Source organism: Danio aesculapii, chromosome 16, assembly GCF_903798145.1.
Source record: "Danio aesculapii chromosome 16, fDanAes4.1, whole genome shotgun sequence".
Lineage (NCBI taxonomy): Eukaryota > Metazoa > Chordata > Actinopteri > Cypriniformes > Danionidae > Danio > Danio aesculapii.
In genome coordinates this window covers 35,978,806-36,001,864 of record NC_079450.1, presented here as the reverse complement: position 1 = coordinate 36,001,864, position 23,059 = coordinate 35,978,806, and the positions used below count along the sequence as shown (strand labels likewise).

The 23,059-nt window shown below is 36.9% G+C and overlaps 1 protein-coding gene across 2 annotated transcripts; it reads left to right on the top strand.

Moving 5' to 3' along the window:
* Positions 1-1,791: 1,791 nt before the first annotated feature.
* usp5 (ubiquitin specific peptidase 5 (isopeptidase T)) lies at positions 1,792-21,912 on the top strand. Of its 2 annotated transcripts, none has more exons than XM_056475245.1 (20): positions 1,792-2,081; positions 2,515-2,643; positions 5,645-5,711; positions 5,838-5,965; positions 7,473-7,618; positions 8,407-8,591; positions 10,736-10,830; positions 10,910-11,103; positions 11,685-11,756; positions 13,977-14,067; positions 14,266-14,391; positions 14,473-14,626; positions 14,767-14,941; positions 15,035-15,123; positions 17,060-17,188; positions 17,603-17,746; positions 19,578-19,720; positions 20,820-20,970; positions 21,064-21,148; positions 21,239-21,912. In XM_056475245.1, exons 1-20 carry the CDS (start codon positions 1,974-1,976, stop codon positions 21,330-21,332), a joined length of 2,505 nt encoding a protein of 834 aa, XP_056331220.1. In that variant the 5' UTR covers positions 1,792-1,973; the 3' UTR covers positions 21,333-21,912. The 2 variants fall into 2 exon arrangements, with proteins under 2 accessions (XP_056331220.1, XP_056331219.1); XM_056475244.1 differs by having other exon boundaries at positions 17,060-17,245.
* Positions 21,913-23,059: the final 1,147 nt, after the last annotated feature.

Sequence of the window (23,059 nt, the reverse complement as noted above, 5' to 3'; positions counted from 1 at the left end):
GACAAGAGACTAATGAAAAACCAACACAAACAAAAAACCTGTGGGTCATTAGGGTAAAAACACAATGTTAACACATGTATGTAGTTGAACAGAGTCATTTTAATATAAATTCAGCTATTTCCGCTTGGATTATTATCATTTTTTGTGAAATATCTTATATCAAATATAAAAAACATGCATTATATACATTTAGTACAATAAAAGAATCAGTTAATTAGTACTATAAATACTGTGTATATACACTTGCTAGCCACTTTATTAGGTACACCTTACTAGTACCGGGTTGGACCCCTTTTGGTCCATATTGACTTTGGTCCATATTGACATGATCGCATCTCGGAGTTGCTGCAGATTTTTTGGCTGCACATCCATGATGCGAATCCCCTGTTCCACTACATTTCAAAGGTGCTCTATTGGATTGAGTTCTGGTGACTGGGGAGGCCATTTAAGTACAGTGAACTCAGTGTCATGTTAAAGAACCAGTCTGAGATGATTTGCGCTTTATGACATGACACGTTATCCAGCTGCAAGTAGCCATCAGAAGATGGGTATACTGTGGTCATAAAGGGATGGACATGGTCAGTAACAATACTTGGGTAGGCTGTGGCATTGACACGATGATCAGTTGGTTCTAATGGGCCCAAAGTGTGCCAAGAAAATATCTTCCAGACCTTTACACCACCACCAGCCTGAGCCGTTGATACAAGGCAGAATGGATCCATGCTTTCATGTCGCTGACGCCAAATTCTGACGCAACCATCTGAATGTCGCAGCAGAAATCAAAAATCATCAGACGTTTCTCCAATCTTCTATTGACCAATATTGGTGAGCCTGTGTAAATTGTAGCCTCAGTTTCCTGTTCTTAGCTGATATGAGTGGCACCCGGTGTGGTCTGCTGCTGTAGCCCATCCACCTCAAGGTTGGACATGCTGTGTGTTTAGAGATGCTCTTCTGCATACCTTCAGCATGCAAAAAATCTGTATGTCAAGCATTAGTCAAAGACAGAATTTTAAAAAAGGCATGTTACGGTCAAAGTCATGGAGCTTTATTCAATGATGGATTTATTCTACCTTCATATGGTTGTGCTTAACGATATTTTTTATGTAGTATACAGTTGGTTCAGACCTGGCTCATAAACAGCTGTTTTCACAACTATAGAAACAAATGTGACCAATTTTGAATTGTTGTGTGTTAAAGATTACAACTGTTTAGTTTTGTTGAACTTTAGCTGCCTGTGTTTAGTTTTGCGACACAAGTAGCCTATATAACAGTGCACACTTGTTTTAGTGAGTGAAAGAAGTGCTTAGTTTTGCATGAAGAGTGCATGAAATTTGCAATTTGTGGCTAACAGAATCTGGATCTGTCTAAAGTTTTGCAGAAAGCCTCTAGAAAACTTGTCTAGGTCATTGAAAATTTGATTCACACAATGGCCTTTTTGTGAAAAACTGCAACCTGATTGTGCACTTTCACTCCCAGCCGCATGAGGTCGGTATTCTTATTTACATGAGCTCAAAATTTCCGCCTTCTCATTTTGACAACTGTCATGGCTGCCGTATTACCGTAATACATGAAACACACGAGAAATCAGAATACCGTTAAACAACCACCCTTACTGATAAAGTATTATAAAAGTATTTGCTACACCAAGAATGTTTAACTATTTAAATAAAATAACGTACATGAATGTGCATATTAGCGATTTTTATGTTCAAGTGAATTCAGAATTGCGGAACAAAATAGCAGGCGCTCTATCTGGGTGTTTACGGTGAAACACTTGCGGCTGTGATGAGTGCTGTGCGAGTGTGTGCAGCGCCCCTGGCCTCGAATGAACACACTGGATCATCAGCAGCAGCTTTTCATTGAGGGGAATCACAGAAACAAGGGGGCTGTCAGAGACTTCAGGAGCGGGGGCCAAAGAAAACCCAGGCGGGCAAGTGTGCGTAGGAAAGAAGGCAAATCCTGTTTAGCCAGAGATGACGGAGGTTAGCGAGATATTGATGTCGGTTCTGTCCGCGATTCGGGTTCCGAGGCCCGGGGATCGTGTTCACAAAGACGAGTGCGCTTTCTCCTTCTCCAGCCCGGTGAGTCCAGCGACCGCACACTCATCCGCACTCCGGGCTTTTTTGTTTTGTTTGCATAAGGCTGCTGAATTAAGTTTTGTTATCTTAAACCCGAGCGTTGGCTAACTCTCGCTCATTCAGTGGATAAGTTTGCACTATTTTCCCCTTCATTATGTCAGGCGAGTCATCACCGCACTGTTGACTCTGCACTCTTTGAGTCACACCTCGAATAAACCATTCATTTACCTTTCTGCAACTTCTAAATAACCACTCTAGCTGTTTTACTGCTAATTATAATGCTAAACCCCAGCTATATGCTGGTTTGTCTTATTGAAAAGTCTGTATCATGCGCGTGAATGTTGTTTTGTTGTGCGCGCGCGCGAGACAGGCTCGGTGAGCGCGTGTTGCTGACCCACGGTGTTTTATTAAAACTACTCTTTTTCAATTGTTTTAGGAGACTGAAGGGGGCTTGTATGTCTGCATGAACAGCTTTCTCGGATATGGGAGTAAATACGTGGACCGACACCATGCCAAAACTGGTCAAAGGGCTTACCTGCACATCACCCGGACCCGGAAAACACAGGTGAGCGCAACAAGGAATAACAATGCGAATCCTCATTTGTGCAAATATTGTTTGAGTATTTGCTCGTAGTTCGTACATATTTAAAGCCACCATGAAGTCAACAAACGGAGTTGTATAATGTTGGTGTCAGACAGGTTTCCTGAACACTCCTGATTTCATTGGCTAGTCAAACAGATATTTCCGCCTTAAACACATGCCATTGGTTCAGTCAGAATTGCTGTTTTAGATTGGGGGGACAAATGGAACATCAGTTCAGGTGTATGGCTGTTTCTCAATTCCAAGAACGCAGAGAACGGACTTGCATTCTTGTGGAGACCGGTCTTGCCTGGTCAGCTCGGAAGAATGAACTCGGGAGACTGAGAGAACAGAGAACGTGTCATAAGAAATGAGATGCTGCGTTCTTCCTGATGCTTGTCACTGTTCTTCCAACCTCTTTTATTCAGCTGCAATGACTTCTGGGACTTCTCAAGCCAGTTTTTCACTCAAGTCTGCATCGGTGCATCCTTGATATCAAGAACACATCTGGGAACATTCACGCGTCCTCCGTTCTTAACGTCTTGAGTTTTAGACCTGAACTTTGGCAGTTGATGATGACGTTACACTAGAAAACAAGGATGCAAGAACGCATATTGAGAAACCGCCTATCTGTCTGCGGACTGCAAGAAGTAGAGGCGTAACTTGCAGTTATTGAGATCCCATTGAACCATGCAAGATGTCACAATGAGATGGTGTTGGTAAGATGGTGGAAATACTTTCCAGAGAACAATTTAAGCATAAGTTTTCATGCGTTTTCTCTAAATTTATCCACAACCTATTCATTTAATATATTATATTCTTTCATTTAGCAACTCCACTCACTGACTATTTCATCCATTTTGTTATAATAGGTAACCTACTCTGGGTCATCCCCTGATGTTACTAACAGTATAATGACGAGTCCGTCAAGTACGAATGCTTTGCAACTCACGACTGTACTTTCACAGTGGAGTAGGTGTAGACGTAATGACTGTGACTGTTGGGTTTAGGATTGGGGTAGGTGTAGACGTTAATAACTGTGATAAATACAACCATAGCCGGCCCACTCTATAAGTGAACTAAATGGCTGCTTAGAGCCCCGCCGCCACTAGGGGGCCCCCACAACCCGCTAGTCATCCGAGCTGTTTTATTGCTGAAATCATTTTATTTGCATTTTACAATTATCTTCATTGACAGTGCTTTAGTACTTAAAGATTCATAAAATTTTCACTTAAAAGAAAAAAAGAAATCACAATTTTATTAAAGTTGGAATTGTTTTTATGTGATAGTCATGTGCTCAACAGAAAGCTCGCAGCATCTCATTTCTCATGTTCTCGCAGTTCGAGTTTGTTTACACAAGGTAACCTGCAAGACTGACCGGTCACCGCAACACAAATCCGTACAGACACAGCCACCGTGGCATTTGCTCATTGCCTGCCCCATTTATATACCTTATTTGTTTTGGAAATTGGACCGCGAAAATAAAACGAAACTATGATTATTCTTCAGGCCTAGAAAAACTAATGGGAAAATGACGACGAGAAGAGACGAGCACAAAATCACTTTAGCATCGCTTTTAAGTGCTGATGATGATGTTAAAGACCTAATCTAACAGCAGATTCATCAAAAATAGGCAATTACAGATTAGTAAATGTCATCTACTTATATGATGTATATTATTTTTCTGGTTTTACAGACCCGTTTTTTTAGTCTAAACCAAATTTTACTGAAAGGCAATAATACTGAAGTATCTTTTTCACTGACATTTTTTTGCACACTGACAATATTTTTCAATTTTGACATGTCTATAAAAGTGATGTCCTAATTGAATTAATCATATTTTAATATAAGCTCTGGACCTTGCTGCTCACATGTAAAGAACAGGGAAGGAGATTGAAGGGAATAATAAAGTTTGTGTTTGAAAATTAACATTAACCCAGTATTTGTTGCCTCCCTTTTTCCAGTTTTTTTTATATTATTTTTTTTTCATATTTATATTATTTTCTTATTGATTTTATTATTTATGAATCAATCTTTGGATTAATGTTAATTGTTTAGTTGTTGTTTTGTTTTGTTCAGGATGTTTATTTTATTACTAAGTAATGCATTTCATTTATTATTGTTCAGTGTCCTTTCATTGCAGGGTTTTTGCTTTTGGAATTTATAAAAAAAAAAAAACTCAACCTAGAAACTTTTCTAGAATCTTCAATCTGTTTGCTAAATTAATAGAATATGTTTTAAAAACTCTAGAAGGATGCAAAGTAAGAATCACTGGTCCCTTTATTAAAGATTGTCTAATTCTTCATTTTTTAAGCTGCTAGTTGACAAAAACAGTGCTGTTTTAAAATGTGCAAATCCTCTGGGCAGTTATTAAGTAGAAGAAATTGTGCTTTTCTTTTCAGTTGTATTGATTGTATTTAATAAGCAATAAAATCATTGTGGGCTGGTTTGCAATGTCAATACTACACTATTTAGAGCAAGGTAGGGCCCCAAAATTATTTTGCTTAGGGCCCCCAAATATACAGGGCTGGCCCTGGGTACAGCGCCATCTTGCTGCCAATATAGTTTTGACATGTGGGTCTGGGTAACTGCAAGTTAAGCCTCTACCACAAGTTACGCCCCCCTTATGTTACACCCCAGATACTACTCCATCAGTTCGGGAGTGTTTACATGACATCCTTTTCAAAAAACAAATGCTATATATGAGTTTTTGCTAGTCATATCCAAATATTCAAAAAGACCTCTGTTGTCAGATTTAGAAAATTATACCGCATGCTAAATTTTCCACATACTATGGACTAAACTTGTAATTCATTTCCAAGTACTTTCCAAAAGTGTGCAGTGTTTCTATACAAAGTGACATTGCCATCAACAACATTAATCTATGCAAAGAAATTTTGATTAATATGAAGGAAACTCTTCTTCAATTTATAATTTCTAGCTCTGTTCTCCTGGCAAATCTAGACTAACCTTATGTGTCTTTCAGAAGGAGGATGATCCCAATTCAGGATCAGGTGATCCTCCTAAAAAGAAGCCCACAAGACTGGCCATTGGTATGCATCTGTGTTCTTTTGCCTTTGAAGTCTTTGCTTCATATTTTAGTACATGCTAATTTTAACTGAGAGTCTGTTCATTTTATGAAACAAAAAAGCTGTGAGATTTGTGTGTGTTTTCTGCAGGTATTGAGGGAGGGTTTGATGTTGAGCAGGAGCAGTATGAAGAAGAGGTCAAGGTGGTTCTTTTCCCAGACCGACAGGAAGTGACACTGGATGATCTCTCCTCCATGCCAGATGTTGTCCGGGAGCGGGTGGGTGTTTTTTATTATACTGAATTACTTGAAGAACATAAGGATAGTGTGTTGATAATTTGCTTATAAAAATTTTATAGATAGATAGATAGATAGATAGATAGATAGATAGATAGATAGATAGATAGATAGATAGATAGATAGATAGATAGATAGATAGATAGATAGATAGATAGATAGATAGTGCGGGGTGATTTTAATTTAAGGCAATCTTTCATGTGCGGTTCTAGTAAATCATCTGCATGTGCTTTCATATGTAGCAGCATTTACTACACAGACCTGTTGTTCACTGACAATTGATTCTGATTCTTTTGTCATATCATTATTAGTCACCCTGAATCAATGAAAGCAGTTAAATCTTCTGTTTATACTCACAGATTATAATTATCATACAATGACATTGCATTACAATGAATGGGGGAAATTGCAATGATCAGTATGGCCGTGAAGGAAGTCTCACCTTTTGGTCGAAATAGCGAATTGTCAGTCTTTATAGCCACCCTTTTTGTAGGGGAGGGGTCTGTACAGATTTTATTGTTTGTTACGCCAAGACCTGCCATTTAGCAACTACTCTGTGCATATGTTGATGTTGACGGGGCAAAAACATCTCCGCACATCCCATCAGATGTCATGTCATCCTTAAGTTCAGTCTCTATTCTTTCAGTGCTTATAACAGCGTCCTCTGATTACAGTTGAAACAGCTGTAAAGAAGATTGTGCCAATCTTTGCCTCTGCTCAGTAGCTGAAGCAAACTGAAAATGATGGGTTTTAAATGTAATTAGAGCTTAAGATACAATAGTAATGAGATTTAGTTGCTGATTTAAAATATGTAATTTAATTGAGAGGCTTAGTTTTTTTAAGGTTTCAGGATTTCCCCATTAATTTAGATAGGTCTTTTGGATTTTGGATGAACTGCTAGGGGGTGTTACAAATATTGTCTACCGCCTGAACAGACTTTCCATGTAAGGTACTTTGTGACACTGCAAAGGAAGGATGGTCTTCTTTGTGGGTGTTTGGAGTTTCCTTGTGATAGCTCTCTGGCGTTTGGAGGATTTGTACTACTGATCACACAACCGTGCTTTTCTTACTAAATGTGCATGACAATCGCAGTTTTGTCTAATTGTATTTGTAATTAAGTTTTGATGAATCGCCCAGCCCTAGTGATTTTTGATTTTATTGTACTATACTGTTATATATTTAATTGTATTATGTAAAATGTGTGTATTGGTATGTTATGTAAATAGACAACAGTTGATTAACTGATTTATTAAAAAAACTATCACCTGAATTTATTTTTAAAGTTGTTTAGTGTTAATCTGAAATAATAATAATAACATTTTGTTAAATCAATTCCTTTGTAATTCATAGTTTGATTGCCCTGAATAAGCCATGCTGGCAGAGTGTTAAAAGTGAATAAACAAAATAAATGGCACAATTGTGTTAATGCTAAGTTTTCTAACAGAGCAGGCTCTGATTGTCATTGTGATGGTGTGTTTGTTGTGTGCAGGTGTCTCTGTCAGTGGCGGAGCTTCAGGCAGCAGACTCAGTGTCACACACGCTGCAGGTGCAGCAGTGGGACGGAGAAGTGCGACAGGAGTCAAAACATGCTGCTGAACTTAAACAACTCGACAATGGCCTCAAAATCCCTCCAAGGTATAAACACAGTGATCTTGTAGATGCATTTAATTTGTTCTAGGGATGTAATGGTACATATCATAGTACTGAAAACTTTCAAACCTCTTGTTTAGTATAATTTCTTTTTGATAAAAGTATATCATTCAGTTTCAAGATCAAACCACAAACTGGAGTAGAAACATACTTTTACAAGGAGATTTAGACATTGTGTTAACTGTCTTGTGTGCAGTTTACATGTTTGCATACTTAAAAAGTTGTTACTATATCTATAAAACAGCATTTGAAATATTAGTTTTATCCTCTGTTGTTATATGTAACCTTTAATATTAAAGTAAGAGGGCATCCTACTGTATATAGTTTACAGTATTAGCTAAGATGTATTTTTTGTATTCTTAAGAATATTTTAATTTAATATAATTAAATGTACTTAATGACAGATGACACAATGTTTGTTTAAACCCAGATTTACACACATTTTTAGGAGCAAATTAAAAATTCCATCTTCCATTAAGCATATTTCACTGTACTGTAATACCTGTCCTGCCTGAACTTTTACAACATTTTCAACTAAGTCAGTTCACAAGATTTTAAGAAAAAAAAATGTTAAACATGATATTTAGTTTTGTATAGCCATAGATCCTGACATAATGTTAAGTACCAAAAAATAACAAAAATATACTCAGTCTTGACTTCAAAATCAAGGTGTGCACCAAACCGTTATTTATGTACACCTCTAACATGAACAGGTAAGCTCTGAGAACATGATCCCAGAGAAAGTTACAGAAGGTGACTGTTTGCTCTTTCAGTGGCTGGAAGTGTGAGGTCTGTGAGCTGCAGGAGAACCTGTGGATGAATCTGACGGATGGGAAAGTTTTGTGTGGCCGGAGATATTTTGATGGCTCTGGGGGGAATAACCATGCCCTCCTGTACTACCAGCAGACTGGATACCCACTAGCTGTCAAACTCGGCACAATAACACCTGACGGAGCAGGTCAGATTCTCACACCACATCTACAGAAATCAAATTCGGTTGTGTTTGTTCAATATAAAGTCAATAAAGTTATGTGTGCATTACTGTTTATGGCCATTAAGGTTTTAATGTCTTTTAAAAAAGTCTTTAGATTTAAGATATATTGCAGAATGTTGTTCTTTTAAGTTATTATTCATATTTGGGTGAACCAAAAAATGACATTTAATCAACCTCTACTTTTTTTTTTCATAATATTTTTATTTTTCGTTTTCAGTTTGTACACATTGAAATACAAAATTTTTCAAACATTTTTTCCAACAATAACCTTGTTGCATTTACAAATTATACAAAAATAAAGATATATATATATATATATATATATATATATATATATATATATATATATATATATATATATATATATATATTAAAACAAACAAATAAATAAATAAATAAAAGTAAAACTGCTCCTCTTTTGTTGTTAATGGTAATCTATTCAAACATGACAATTATAATCACACTGAGCACTAAGTACAACAAACATGTATTGAAGAATGTATCAATACTGAACTTTAAAGCTGGAACTGCATTGCCCATCAAACAATTATTCATCAACTTCTTCCTCTGTTAACTCCACTTCTTTGATGTAACTAATGAAAGGACTCCATATGTTTTCAAATACACACTGTTTAGCTTTTAGTATATAAGTTATTTTTTCTAATGGCAGACTTGACAACATTTGTCTTATCCATTGAGTAGCGTTTGGTCTTTGCATCTTTCTCCATGCCAAAGCTACACGTTTGGCATAAAGCAAGCTGAGGTCTATAAATACTTGTTCGCTTCTACTATAATTTGAGTCCTCTAAATATAAGCCCAGCAAAAAAAGCTTTGGGTCGAGGAGGATTTGTTTTGAAATAATTTTTTCACTTATGACTCTTACCTTTTCCCAAAATCTCTACACTTTTTTTTTTTTATCTATTAGGTTTTTTTTTTCAGTTGAAAAAAAAATACTGCTAAAAAAAAGAAAGGAAATACTTAAACAACACAATGTAACTCCTAGTGTTTCTTTTATTTTTTTGAGCAGTCAATGTTTTGAAAAGATACCTTGAAGAATGTTGGGAAGTGGCAGCCATTGACTTCCATAGTTTTTTTGTTTCTACAACGGATGTAAAGGACTGCTTTTTTCCAACATTCTTCCAAAATATATAGTTCTGTGTTCAACAGAAGAAATAAAATAATAAAAGTTTGCTACAACTACAATTGAGTGTGAGTAAAAAGCAAGGATTTTATTGGGTGAATAGATCTTTTTAATGTAATGTTTTCTGTTAGAAATAAATATTTAAAAATGTCTTTTATTCCAGTGAGGGCAGTTCGGAATTTTCAGCATCATTTCTCCAGACTTCAGTTTTATGTGATCCTTCAGAAATGACTTTAATGTGCTTATTGCTCAAGAACCCTCCTTCTATTCAGGGTTGAATAATATAATATTTTTTTGTAAACAGATTTTAATAATTGTTTCAATAGAAAATAAAAAAAACACTCACTTTATTTTAAATAGAATTTTATATAATGTTATTTGTCACATACGGTCATACACAGTATGATATGTAATGTAATGTAATGTGCACTTATATAGCGCATTTATTGTTTATGGCCATACACCCAAAGCGCTTCACAATCATGAGGGGGGCCTCCACACCACCACCAGTGTGCAGCATCCACTTGGATGATGCGACGGCAGCCACAGGACAACGGCGCCAGTGCGCTCACCACACACCAGCTATTGGTGGAGGGAAGAGACAGTGATAGAGCCAATTCAGTGGATGTGCAGTGAAATGCTTTCACAACCGCTAGTGACCCTAAAATAATGGCAACAACAATAATAATAATAAAAAAATAATAAGGATAACAATAAATATCTAAATAATAGAGAAATAAAAATCATGCAATAGAAAATAAAAGCAAATATAAAATATTTAAAGACTTTAGAAATGGAGTATGTGGCTGTAGAAGCATAAAAGTCTGTTTAACAACGTGTCTGGTGCATAAGAGAGGAAGGAGGGTATCCTATAGGTGGTTTGCCACATCTTTTTGTCACATTATTTAAGACTTTACTGTTTCCTTGCTTAAATGTTTAAAAAAACAAAACATATTTTTCTTTGCAGATGTCTATTCATATGATGAAGATGAAATGGTATTAGACTCTAAGCTCCCAGAACACCTTTCCCATTTTGGCATTGATATGATGACTATGGAAAAGGTACAGTCATATCAAAAATCATACATTCTTATAGTGATTGAGAAGGTGTTGTTAAAGACTGTCTGTCCCCATCTCTTAGACGGAGAGGACCATGACTGAGCTGGAGATCGCAGTGAACCAGCGTGTGGGAGAGTGGGAGGTCATCCAGGAGTCCGGCACTACTCTGAGGCCCCTGTGGGGCCCGGGACTCACCGGCATGAAGAACCTGGGAAACAGCTGCTACCTCAACTCTGTCATGCAAGTGCTCTTCACCATCCCCGACTTCCAGACCAAGTAAGTGTTTCTCTGGGTGTTTATAAGACTGTGTGTGGTTTAAATTTCATTGTCTTGTTTCATTTATTATTTAAAACTTCTTTAAAAATAATTACCAAAATTTTATGTTACCAAAAAGTCCTACCAGCCTCAAACATTTGATTATTAGTGTATGCTTGTGCGGTCCCTTGTAATTAAAAGGTTTTTTTAGATGTTATTTAGAATATTGTTCATTTTACTAAATATCTAAGCTAGTGTGCTCCAAAACAGTGACAGGATTCGCCTTTAGAATATATAAACATCCAAAGCTTGTCATTTCCTCCTAAATGGATCAACAATTTTTTCCACATCACGTCATACTTCAGTTTCTGATCAAATCTTGACCAATTAAATGCTCTCTAGTATCTGACAGGCCTCTTTCCTTCAAGATGCTTTTTATTTGCTTTTCATTTGACACCCTTGACGCTCACATTAAATAAAAAAGATGCGCATTTTAAAGCACTTCACGGGACCTTTGAATATTTTTGGTTATGTTAAATATTGCTGTTAAAATAAAGTCTCTAAATGTGTGTTTGTATTCTCTTACTCTCTTTGACTCTCAGATACGTTTCCAACATTGACAAGATCTTTGATGAGGCGCCCAGTGACCCTACCCAGGACTTTAAGACTCAAGTGTGAGTACCTGTCCCACAAATTAATATTTTTTTGTTTTACATAGTGAGGGTTTGTTCTAAAAATTATGATCTTTGGTAGCTCTTAAATCCTTCTCTACGTGTAAACTTGGCAAGTCATTTTAGTTCCAAAACACACACAACTATACTCCTTTTCTATAAGCATAAATCAGGTGTTGGTGTAGAGCCAGGGTTCTTACTGGTTCGTCTGGCAAGCCGTTTAAGTACTGCATTGCTTTTTCAACAGCTAGAGAGCTACTTTAGAGATAGGTCTTATCTTTCCCACTTTCCCAGCAACACAAATGGAAACACCAAATACAAATGGTGCATCAGTGTTGCTTTGATATTAATGGATATTAAATTAATTTGCAAGCTTACACTAGCATACAGGAACAGCTAATCCACCATGTCGGTGCTGGAAGTTTGTATAAACGTTTATTGAAAATCATAATAATGTATTTGTGCATTGTGCTATCGTTTTAAAGATGGAGAGTCCAACTGAGAATGTGTTAAGCATTATGTTGTGCTGCAATTAAAAACAATGCTCTGTTTCTGTTTGTGTCGTTAGTAGGGATGTCAATTTATTGTTTCTTCGGTGCACCGCGATGCAGATGCGGACAATTCGGTATCGGTTCAGTAATAATCATGACCGGTTATTATGTACTGACGTGATTTATCTCATATGCGCTCTGTCGCGAGGGAGTCGAGCGCGGGTATTTACAACACTACAGGCGCCAACTACTTAAAAATTTCACTGTGTGTGTGTTTTCTGGTAAGACTTTTACTGGCACTTACAGCAGAAGCCCCTTTTTTTCTCTGCGATTGAGGGAATGAAAGTACTCCATTTCTCTCTCTCTCTCTCTCTCTCTCTCTCTCTCACTCTCTCTCTCTCTCACTGTGGCCCATTGCACCTTTTCCTCTTGGCTGCTGGCGTGACTTTTTCTCCCCTCTCTTTTCCTCTTGGCTGTATGCATTCCCGTGGCTGTACTTGTGCATTGTCACGGGACCTGACCAGATTTCATGTGGGGGGTAAGGGGGGGTTAACTCATTCAATGACATTTTTAGATTTGTATCATATAGTAATGTTAAAACTTGTATCAAATTTATGAATTCATTTGTTTTGGTTTCTAATTGTAAAATTTTTTAACGAAATGTTTTTGCCTAGAAAATAGCTGTGGTTGCTGATATGGCATTAAATAAAAATATATGATGATGACTTGAAAGATAGATCTCTTATACCTAAAAATTCAAACATTGTTTATTTAATTTGTGTTTAACTTTGTTAATTAAAAAAAAGTAAAATAACAACAATATATCGTGAAATTATCAATAAATAGTATTGCTCTTATTGTATAATATGGCTTTGTTTGTATATATCACTACAGCTAATGGCCTCAAATCAGCAGTCATTAAAACTGGTGTGATTTTGATGTGAGAAATTGTTTTTTTATATAGATTATGTTTAATGAGATTAGCATCAGCGTTAACAGTATTTTAACAGTATTTTATTTGGCTTATCCTTTTTGCTAACTCATCAGTAATTCAGAGACTGCTTTATCAGTTCTCATTTATTATTCAGTTAATTTGTAGTATCATGATATTTTAGTTGGGTGTCTTATTTTTGTCTCATCAGTTATCTCCTGTCGTATTTTTAGTATCTGGACAACACTACAAAAGTAATTCACTCGACCCAAGGTAACAAATAAGGGTTTGCTCTAGAGCAGGGGACACCAATCTCGGTCCAGGAGGGCCGGTGTCCCTGCAGGGTTTAGCTCCAACTTGCCTCAACACACCTGCCTGGGTGTTTCAAGTATACCGAGTAAGACCTTGATTAGCATGTTCAGGTGTTTGATTAGGGTTGGAGCTAAAATCTGTAGGACACCGGCCCTCCAGGAACAAGTTTGGTGACCCCTGCTCTAGAAAAACTATATGTTACTTTTAAAAAATAAATGCTGGGAATTTCTCATCTGATATAAATACTTATCAGGAAATATTTATTTATGGGTGAACTATGTATTTCTTAAAATATGATACTGAAAGGGGCTTCAGAAATACCACACTTCCAGCAGAGGTCACTATACATCAATTATTTCTACAATCTCAATGATAGAAAGGAATATACTCTGCTGTAATTTTGTCAATGAGCGTAAACGGCTTGCTTTTTTCCCAATATTAAATTTATCAAATTAAATCTATTTCTTCATTTGCACTCTTGAATTTCAGAGCAAAGCTGGGCTATGGCCTTCTGTCAGGAGAGTACTCTAAACCAGCCCCAGACCCCGCAGATGAACCCAACACCTCTGCTGAACCCAGGGTACACACACTTACAGTTCTCATGTATTTGGTTGTATTAAAGACAAATAGATGTGTTATTATGCAAGTCTTTCATAATTTGATTCCTGTAGAATGGGACAATTTACACACACACACACACACACAAACTGAAATGAACTTTGCTCTTGCTCATTTGCCGAGGTCATGTCTTTTCATTAATGTGCTTTTCTTTGTGTAGGGTGACCAGGTTGGCATTGCACCTCGCATGTTTAAAGCTCTGGTTGGACGAGGCCACCCTGAGTTCTCCACCAATCGGCAACAGGATGCGCAAGAGTTTCTTCTTCACTTCATAAATATGGTGGAGGTAATGATGATGACTTTCTCCTCATGTTTTTTTTCTACCTTCAGGTGCATCTACTCATTTTGTTCTGTCTTTGTTGTCCAGAGGAATTGTCGGTCTGGCATGAATCCTTCAGAAGCTTTCCGATTCTTGGTAGAGGAAAAGATTGTATGCCAACAATCACAAAAAGCCAAGTATACCCAGCGAGTTGACTATATCGTCCAGCTGCCCGTTCCCATGGACCAGGCAACTAATATGGGTTAGATAGTGACTAAAGTGTTGTTAAACTTTAGATAACAGTGCTAATATGCTTCCGTTTATCAATTCCTTCCCATTTATCTTTTTTTTTTTTTTAATTTTATAATTAAAAATGTTATTGAATTATTTTTGTTTAATCAGATGAGCTTCAAGAGGCAGAGCGTCGCCGTGAGGAGGCGGAGTCATCTGGAGCCCCTCCCCCTGTTGCACCTCGTGCTCAAATCCCATTTGCTGCCTGTCTGGCTGCTCTCAGTGAACCGGAAACACTCACAGATTTCTGGAGTTCTGCAGTTCAGGCCAAAACCACTGCCACAAAGTAATAATTACATCCATTAACTGATCGACTGACTGAGATTGTCTTTTTTCTCTCCTGTACATAATGGCATCTTTATATCTGTGTCTGTCTTAGGACCACTCGCTTTGCTTCATTTCCTGATCATCTTGTCATCCAAATCAAGAAATTCACCTTTGGGTTGGATTGGGTTCCTAAAAAACTAGGTGAGTTCTATATGGCTGTAGGGCTTTTTATAATTTAACTGAATAATGATCATTGTTCATTTAATATAGAATGTAAATATAATGAATGTTACCATGTAGGTGTTTTTAAGTTAAGAGTAAACCGTTTTGAATGCTCCTTCACAGCAGTTACCTACCTAAACAGCATTCATACTTAAGTCGCATTTGTTTTATTTAGTAAATGGGCACCTATTTTACCCCTTTTACAAGATGTAAGATGAGCCTTTAGTGTCTCCAGAATGTGTCTAAAGTTTCAGCTCAAAATACAATTCAGATAATTTATTATAGCCTCCAGAATCTGCCCATTTTTGTGTCTGAGTACACTGTAGCTGTTTTTGTAGCTTTAAATGTAAATGAGCTGCTTCTCCCCACCCACCGTTCCTGTTGGTTCTGCTTCTCATCATGCGCTACGTCAGATAAACAGCACAGTGACAGAGACAGACTCGGATGAGGCTGAAATGCAGCTCATTAGTCAAAAATACCAAGCAAGTTTATTTCATGTATTTGTGGTGGAGTTTATTGAAGCCTTTGTGAAACGATGAGTCTCACACAAATGCTGTTTGCAGTACACACACACATATTATCGTTTACTGTCACCATGTGGCTGTGGTGATTATAGCGGTTTAGAATTTCATAGCGATTTTACTGTCTTTATTACAGACATGCTCTGTTTTAAAAACATTTTAAACTTCATTTTAAATCACAGAGAGCTGTAACAAATATTTTAATCCCAGTTTATTTGCAAAACAAATGTTCTATGGACATGTGTATACATGTTATTATAAAAAAAACAGTGCCTGTCAATCGATTCGGTGGGCGGGGAAAAACTGCAGCCCTACGTCAGGTTGCAGTGGGCGTCAAAATCACTGGGATTTGGGTCCTATTTTTTTAGTCAGGAAATTTAAAAAAAGAGACTTGTTTGGTTTAAATCACTCCAGTGTGACTGTGGACACACTATACCTACACACAGTTCTGTCCAAACAGCTTACAAATGTAGATTTTCATCATAGGTGCCCTTTAAATTTTAGTCAGACTTCTTGCACTCATATGGAATTGTGCTCTGTTTGGTGCATATTGAAGTTTACAGAACTCTGGAGCTTTCATGCAGTTTAATGAACTCGTACAGAAGCCTCATGCAAATTGACAGCATATCTGAAACATTTTCACCATTTTCTCATATTTGTAGATGGAGAATATACTTTTGAAAAAACTTCTAAACATGAGGAGGGAATAACACTTCTCAAACTCATTAAAAGGGAGAGGGACAGGGCAAACCGCTTTAAATAATATGTAAATGTAAGATGTAATACCATGTAAATTATAAAATGTAAATGATTAAATTATTACTGCTGGTTGTCAACTCTACAGTGCGAAAAATATATGTACATTTAACAGTTTTATGTATTTTTTGACTTTTTATTTCTTTATTTATGCTTTTGAATCACTTTAAGAGACCTTGATCTTTCTTCTGACAACTTTTAACCTTAAAAGTTGGAAAAAGTGACTTTTATTGACATTTTTTTTATTTATCAAAGTGACAGGGGCGTAGCAACCTGGGGGGACGGCGGGATACGTCCCCCTCACTTTTAGAGCCAGACAATTTAGAAACAGGTGATTAATAATTACATGAACGTAAACTTTTGGATCTCATTCAGCTGAAATAAACTGCCTATGCCTTTTCTGTTATTTTACAGATTGATTTCTTCCTAAATGATTTCTTATACGCTATATTATTCCAAACTACTAAAATGTCAAAAGTCATTTTGTTGAACTTTTACACATCAGAAGTCGACAGAGCAGAGATCAAGGTCCCATAATGCAATTCAAATATACGTAAATAAACATAAAATGTGGAAACTGTTAAAGAACAGGTATTTTTTGCAGTGTAGCTTGAATGCTATTATACTCTTTCTATTAGATGTAAGCATTGACGTTCCTGAAACGCTGGATCTAAATGCGCTCCGTGCCATGGGACAGCAGCCAGGGGAGGAGCTTTTGCCTGAGGTGGCCCCGCCCCCGCTCATGACCCCCGATGTGGAGGTTAAAGGTATCCTGGGTTCCCACGGCAACGAGGAGGACGACTCTCTCTACTCCCCACTGCTGTGTCAGTCTGTCTTTCCTCCTCTTTCTGACTCCATCTGTCTGTCACTTGAGCCTGCCTTTCATTCCTCCTTTGTTCTTTGCTTTCTTCTTTGTTTACAATGTTTTTATTTTATTACGTTTATTTGATGTATGAAGTAAACACTAAATTTTTGTATATTGACGATATACAGCACTTGACAGCCTTATTGAGAGTGTTTAGTGTTTGTTGTTGTGGTGTCCCAAGTTGTTGTGGATTTAATCTTGGGTAAAATATGTATTAAATATATTTTATTTATTTAACTGAATCATTCCTTGATGTGATTTTTATATCGAAGCATGTCTGTAGAGACCTTTCTGTCTTTTTGTGTGTCTCTCTCAGCTCCAGTGTTGGACGACTCCACAGTGTCTCAGCTGTGTGAGATGGGTTTTCCTCTGGAGGCCTGCCGGAAGGCTGTGTATTATACAGGAAACACTGGCATTGATGCTGCTATGAACTGGGTGATGGGACACATGGATGACCCTGGTAAATGCATTCTTCAGTAGCCAGGAATTCATTACAGATTTGCTCAACTTTTGTGACAAAAACAAACATAAAAAAACATTGCAGGTTTATGTACATCAGAGCTAATATATATACATATCGATACAGACGTATTTATATTTCAAATCTTTGGATCAGGGACATGATATAACGTTTAGTGGTTTGCCTGAGCAGTGGTTAAATATTGTGGAGGTAAAGTCAGTGTTCAGTAATAACAAAATGGGTGTACCTCAAGGTTCAGTACTGGGCCTAATGCTTTTTACTTTAAAGATATTTTGTATTCCCATTGTTAAATACTATGATACGGTAATATGTACATCTACTGAAAATGCTACAATTTTAATGTTCATTTTAAATTAATTTGATCCAATGGAGAGAATTTCCACATTGCTCCATAAAGAATTTAGAATTGGGAGAATAAGAATGGTTTAAGAACTCTTTAAGAACAAACAGGATTTCCACTAAGCAGATCAACTTTTTTTCAGCACACTAGAGCAGATCAAATTGTTCAGCGCAATGGAGCCTAAAGCACCTGCAGCATCATGCCCATCGGGGCCAGTTTCTACAAATGAATGCAATAGGGCTGCATGATTCTGGCTAAAATAAGAATCATGTTTTTTTTTTTTACTTAAAATTAAGATCTTCAGAATCGTGGGAAAATTGTGATGTAAAATAAAGGTTAACATAAGTTATTACATATTATTATAGTTATTTCTCAAACATATGGTAAGATAAACAATGATAATATTAGGCCTATGTGCAGGTCTACTGTTGGTTAAAATGCATTTTGTATAGACTTGGAACGGTGGACTTGAACAGACTTTAAATTTGTCTTCTTTGTTAATGCACAGTAAAGGGATTACATCAGAATACAATTATTCATAATACTGAAGTTGAATTACTATGCTTGAGACAAATGCTTGCAATCTGCCATTGACAACACAATTAGACCTTTTTTACTGGTAAAATCAGACATTTGCCATTATCAGATTCCCTCCTGCATAAACATTCTGTTAAACATTTATTCTCATGTAAAACACTTTGCTATGTTCGCTATGGAAGAAAAAACATATCAAATGCTTGTCGTAATCACAACTTTGAAATGCAATGTGATTCATTTAAATGGGGTGCGTGGTTTCAGTTTCACTTTCACTGTTGAGTGTGCTGCTGTCATGACTGCCATTATTTTGAGGATAAAAAACATGGATGCAAATTATACTTCCCACACGGCTCTTAAGTGATCGCTCTGTGGAACAAACTGAACATTATTTACAACTTTATTACCTGTTATTCACAGCCTATTCAGGTTCTGTTCACTAAAGTAGACATTATTTGTGGGCACGTGCATGCATCCTCTCAGCTCATTTGTCATACATTTGAAAATATACCTTAAAACTTGAATGACCTTGAAAAAATAATTGGCTGAATTGTTGAGATGCTTCATTAAGATTGTGAGAGGGGGGGTTGAATTGAGATCGCAATCTTTTACCGATTAATCGTGCAGCACCAGTAGCTTGTGGTTAGCGGATGGATGGTCGTGACAAAGCATCCTTTGCCGATCTTGTTCCTCTTTCTCCACCTCATGCTGCCCTTTCAATGTAAAGGTATAAACCTTTGAAAAAAATTGTATGGGGAAAAATCTATGAGGGTTTTCATTAAATTGGTGTTTCTTTCTCGATGTTTCATTTTGCCCAATTTGATGATTAATGGAAAAACAGCTGTAGTGCGACACGTTTGTAGAGGCAGATTTTGTAGAGGATTTAAGGTAGCATGCAGATTTTCAGTAATGAGTCTGTGGTTTTGTTTTCTGCAGATTTCTCTGCACCTTTGGTGTTGCCTGGCTCTAGTTCTGCTCCTGGCACGACACCCACAGAGAGCCTACCCGAAGAACACCTGGCAACCATTGTTTCAATGGGATTCAGTCGAGATCAGGCAACTCGTGCTCTCAGAGCAACGGTGAGAGCTTTCGTCTCAACACAGAAATGAGAAATGTTCTTCACATGATCCTTTAGAATCTGTAATATATATATGGGAATATACAGTTGAAGTCAGAATTATTAGCTCCCCTGTTTATTTTTTCCCCAATTTCTGTTTAACGGAGAGAAGATTTTTTTCAACACATTTCTAAACATAATAGTTTTAATAACTCATGTCTAATAACTGATTTCTTTTATCTTTGCCATGATGACAGTAAATAATATTTGACTAGATATTTTTCAAGACACTTCTATACAGCTTAAAGTGACATGTAAGGCATAATTAGGTTAACTAGGCAGGTTAGGGTAATTGCGCAAGTTGTTGTATAACGATGGTTTGTTCTGTCGACTATTAAATAAAAAAAATTGCGTAAAGGGGTTAATTTTGACCTTAAAATAGTTTTAAAAAATTTAAAAGCTGCTTTTATTCTAGCCAAAATAAAACAAATAAGACTTTCTCCAGAAGAAAAAATATTATCAGACATACTGTGAAAATTTCCTTGCTCTGTTAAACATCATTTGGGAAATATTTTAAAAAGAAAAAAATTCAAAGGGGGGCTAATAATTCTGACTTCAACTGGATCTTGTTATTATCGAACTTGAAAACAGTAGTGCCATTTTATAGTGCCAACGATACTAATTGTTTCAGTTGTTTTTGTTGACAAGAAATTGATTAGTCTAGTGCTAAATATATAAATAAAGAACATGATTTTTGAAAACCTGACACTCAATATGTGGCATTTCTTGAACACAAATCAGCTATTAAATTTTGGCATCAGGGTGCAAAAATGTGCAAAAATGAGTCCTTAACAATAAATGAATTATAAAAAAATTATACAAAAAGTCTTAAGGCAATGATCTCAAACTCAATTTCTGGAGGGCCACAGCTCTGCACAGTTTACCTCCAACTCACACCTGCTTAATCATCTTTAGTAGTCTTGAACCTCCAGGAATCCAGTTTGAGACCTGTCTTAAGGCTTTACATGACAATCAGCTTTAAAAATGCTGTGAACTATCATTTACAGGTCATTTGTTTATTGACAATTCCTCTTCAAACCTTTTATGTTACGTATTTGTAGAATAATGTGCTGGAGAGAGCTGTGGACTGGATCTTCTCTCATCTAGATGATCTGGAGTCCATGGATGTGTCTGAAGGGGGACGCTCAGAGGGTGGAAGTGAGGCCAGTCGAGAGCCTCCTCCTGGACCTCGTGTCCGTGATGGAACTGGAAGTAAGTGTTCATGTGTGCCTTTATTGAATGTCTTCTTTTCTACATGTGACGTTCTCTCCTAACGCTTAATCTCCTCATTCTTTCATCCTGAAGAGTATGAGCTCTTTGCGTTCATCAGTCACATGGGAACGAGCACAATGTGTGGTCATTATGTCTGCCACATCAAGAAGGACCAACAGTGAGTGCAGTCCTCTCTCCATCAGTCAGCTCCTCTCCTTCTGTCCCTCGCAGTAAAACATTCTTCAACATCTCTCTTTGCTTCTTTCAGGTGGGTCATTTTTAACGATCAGAAAGTTTGTGCCTCTGAGAAACCACCGAAGGACCTGGGGTACCTGTACTTTTACAGGAGAGTGGTGGAATAAACTAGAAAATCGTCTCTGTCTGTCTCACGCACGCACACACACGTACACAGTTCTATTTCTGGTCTAAAGGAATAGTAGGCTCCTGCTTCTGAAATGATCCGCAGTTTAAGTCAAAGCACTTCTCCATCTGATATATTCACTATTGAGAGATACCTTAAACAGGGGAAGGAAAAAAAAATCTAATGTAGGATGTGCGGGTTAGAGTGTTCTTACTCAAAACACCCATGTTGTGCAGCGCCTTACCACACACACAGACAGTAGTCTCCTTCGTGCCTCCCCCTGATTGGATAGTGGCTTTTGTGACATCACCGCTTCTAGAGCTAAGCTCCACCTTCCTTTCCTTTTATGTGTTCCAGAATGTTTCTGCAAATGTTTAATGGCAAGTAAATATCACTAAATCACACTCGGATAACTGCTAAATATTATGTATTGGAGTTTTAAATTTAAAATAATAATAATAAAATGCAAAAGGTATTGTGCGGTTTCACTCTTTTCCTTATGTTTTGTTCTCCTGTTTTGGGGGAGGAACGAATAATTTTGTTCATTTTGCTTTAAAATAAAAAAATGTGTCTCTTTGCTACTTGTGCTTCTGTGTTTTGTGATGAATAATGGATGTGTGTAAAGGGGTTTACTGACTACTAAATGCTGTGTCAGTGATAAACATTTAAACTATACTATAGTAAAGCGTGGTATACTGTATGTATTAAAGTTTTTGCAACTTTTTGATAATGAATGTGTGTCATGGTGGCGCACGATCGCTTCACAGCAAGAAGGTTGCTGATTTGAATTCCTGGCTGGATCAGTCAACAACGTGGAGTTTGCATGTTCTCCCCATGTTTGTGTGGGTTTCCTCCAGGTGCTCCGGTGTCGCCCACAGTCCAAAGACATGCGCTGTAGGTGAATTGAATAAGCTAAATTGGCCATAGTGTATAAGTGTGGAAGAGTGTGTATGGGTGTTTCCCAGTGTTGGGTTGCAGGTGGAAAGGCATCTGCTGCGCAAAACATATGCTGGATAAGTTGGCGGTTCATTCCACTGTGGAGACCCCTATTAATAAAGGGACTAAGCCGAAAAGAAAATGAATGTCATTGAATGTTACAGCATGATGTAGCATTAACTATAGTGAACTGATAAATTAATAAATTATGTTGTATACTTGAATCTTTACTACTGAAAATGATGGTATAGTATAGACCAGAGATGCCCAAAGTAGGGCCTGCTACTACTATGTAGTAGGGCTATACTACTACTATGCCCAAAGTTGACCCATGATAACTTAAGATTTGGCCCACCATCCTATGCCTTTAATAGAGATTATCATTTCTAATTTAACGTAATCTATTGTTTGTTTGTTTTATTGTTGAGCTACAAAAAGCAAGCTTGAATCAAAATTGTTGTAAATGAGTGAGTGCGATTTATTTAAATGTTGATTGTGTTTTCAATGGAATTGTTTGTTTTTATTATAATAAGTTAATTATAAAATGCAAAGAATAAATAATGCATTAGTTATCCTAATACGATTAAAGCTTTATTTATTTTTAGATATTATTTTGAAAAAAAAAAAAGAAAATTACACATGGCAACTTTGTAATACATTTTCATATATTTACTTTCGACCCACAGCCCTCAGCTATGTTTGTTTTTTGGCCCTTCATAACAAAAATATTTGGGCACCGCTGGTATAGACTACAGTTGTGGAAAACCTGGCTAAAACAGTAATGGGTACTTA

Bases quoted from the DNA above. Each gene is read 5' to 3' on its own strand.
- usp5 (XM_056475244.1), top strand. From the start codon at position 1,974: ATGACGGAGGTTAGCGAGATATTGATGTCGGTTCTGTCCGCGATTCGG. The intron at 11,757-13,976 runs GTGAGTACCTGT...CTTGAATTTCAG, and splicing joins CAGGACTTTAAGACTCAAGT to AGCAAAGCTGGGCTATGGCC. The intron at 21,149-21,238 runs GTGAGTGCAGTC...TGCTTCTTTCAG, and splicing joins CACATCAAGAAGGACCAACA to GTGGGTCATTTTTAACGATC.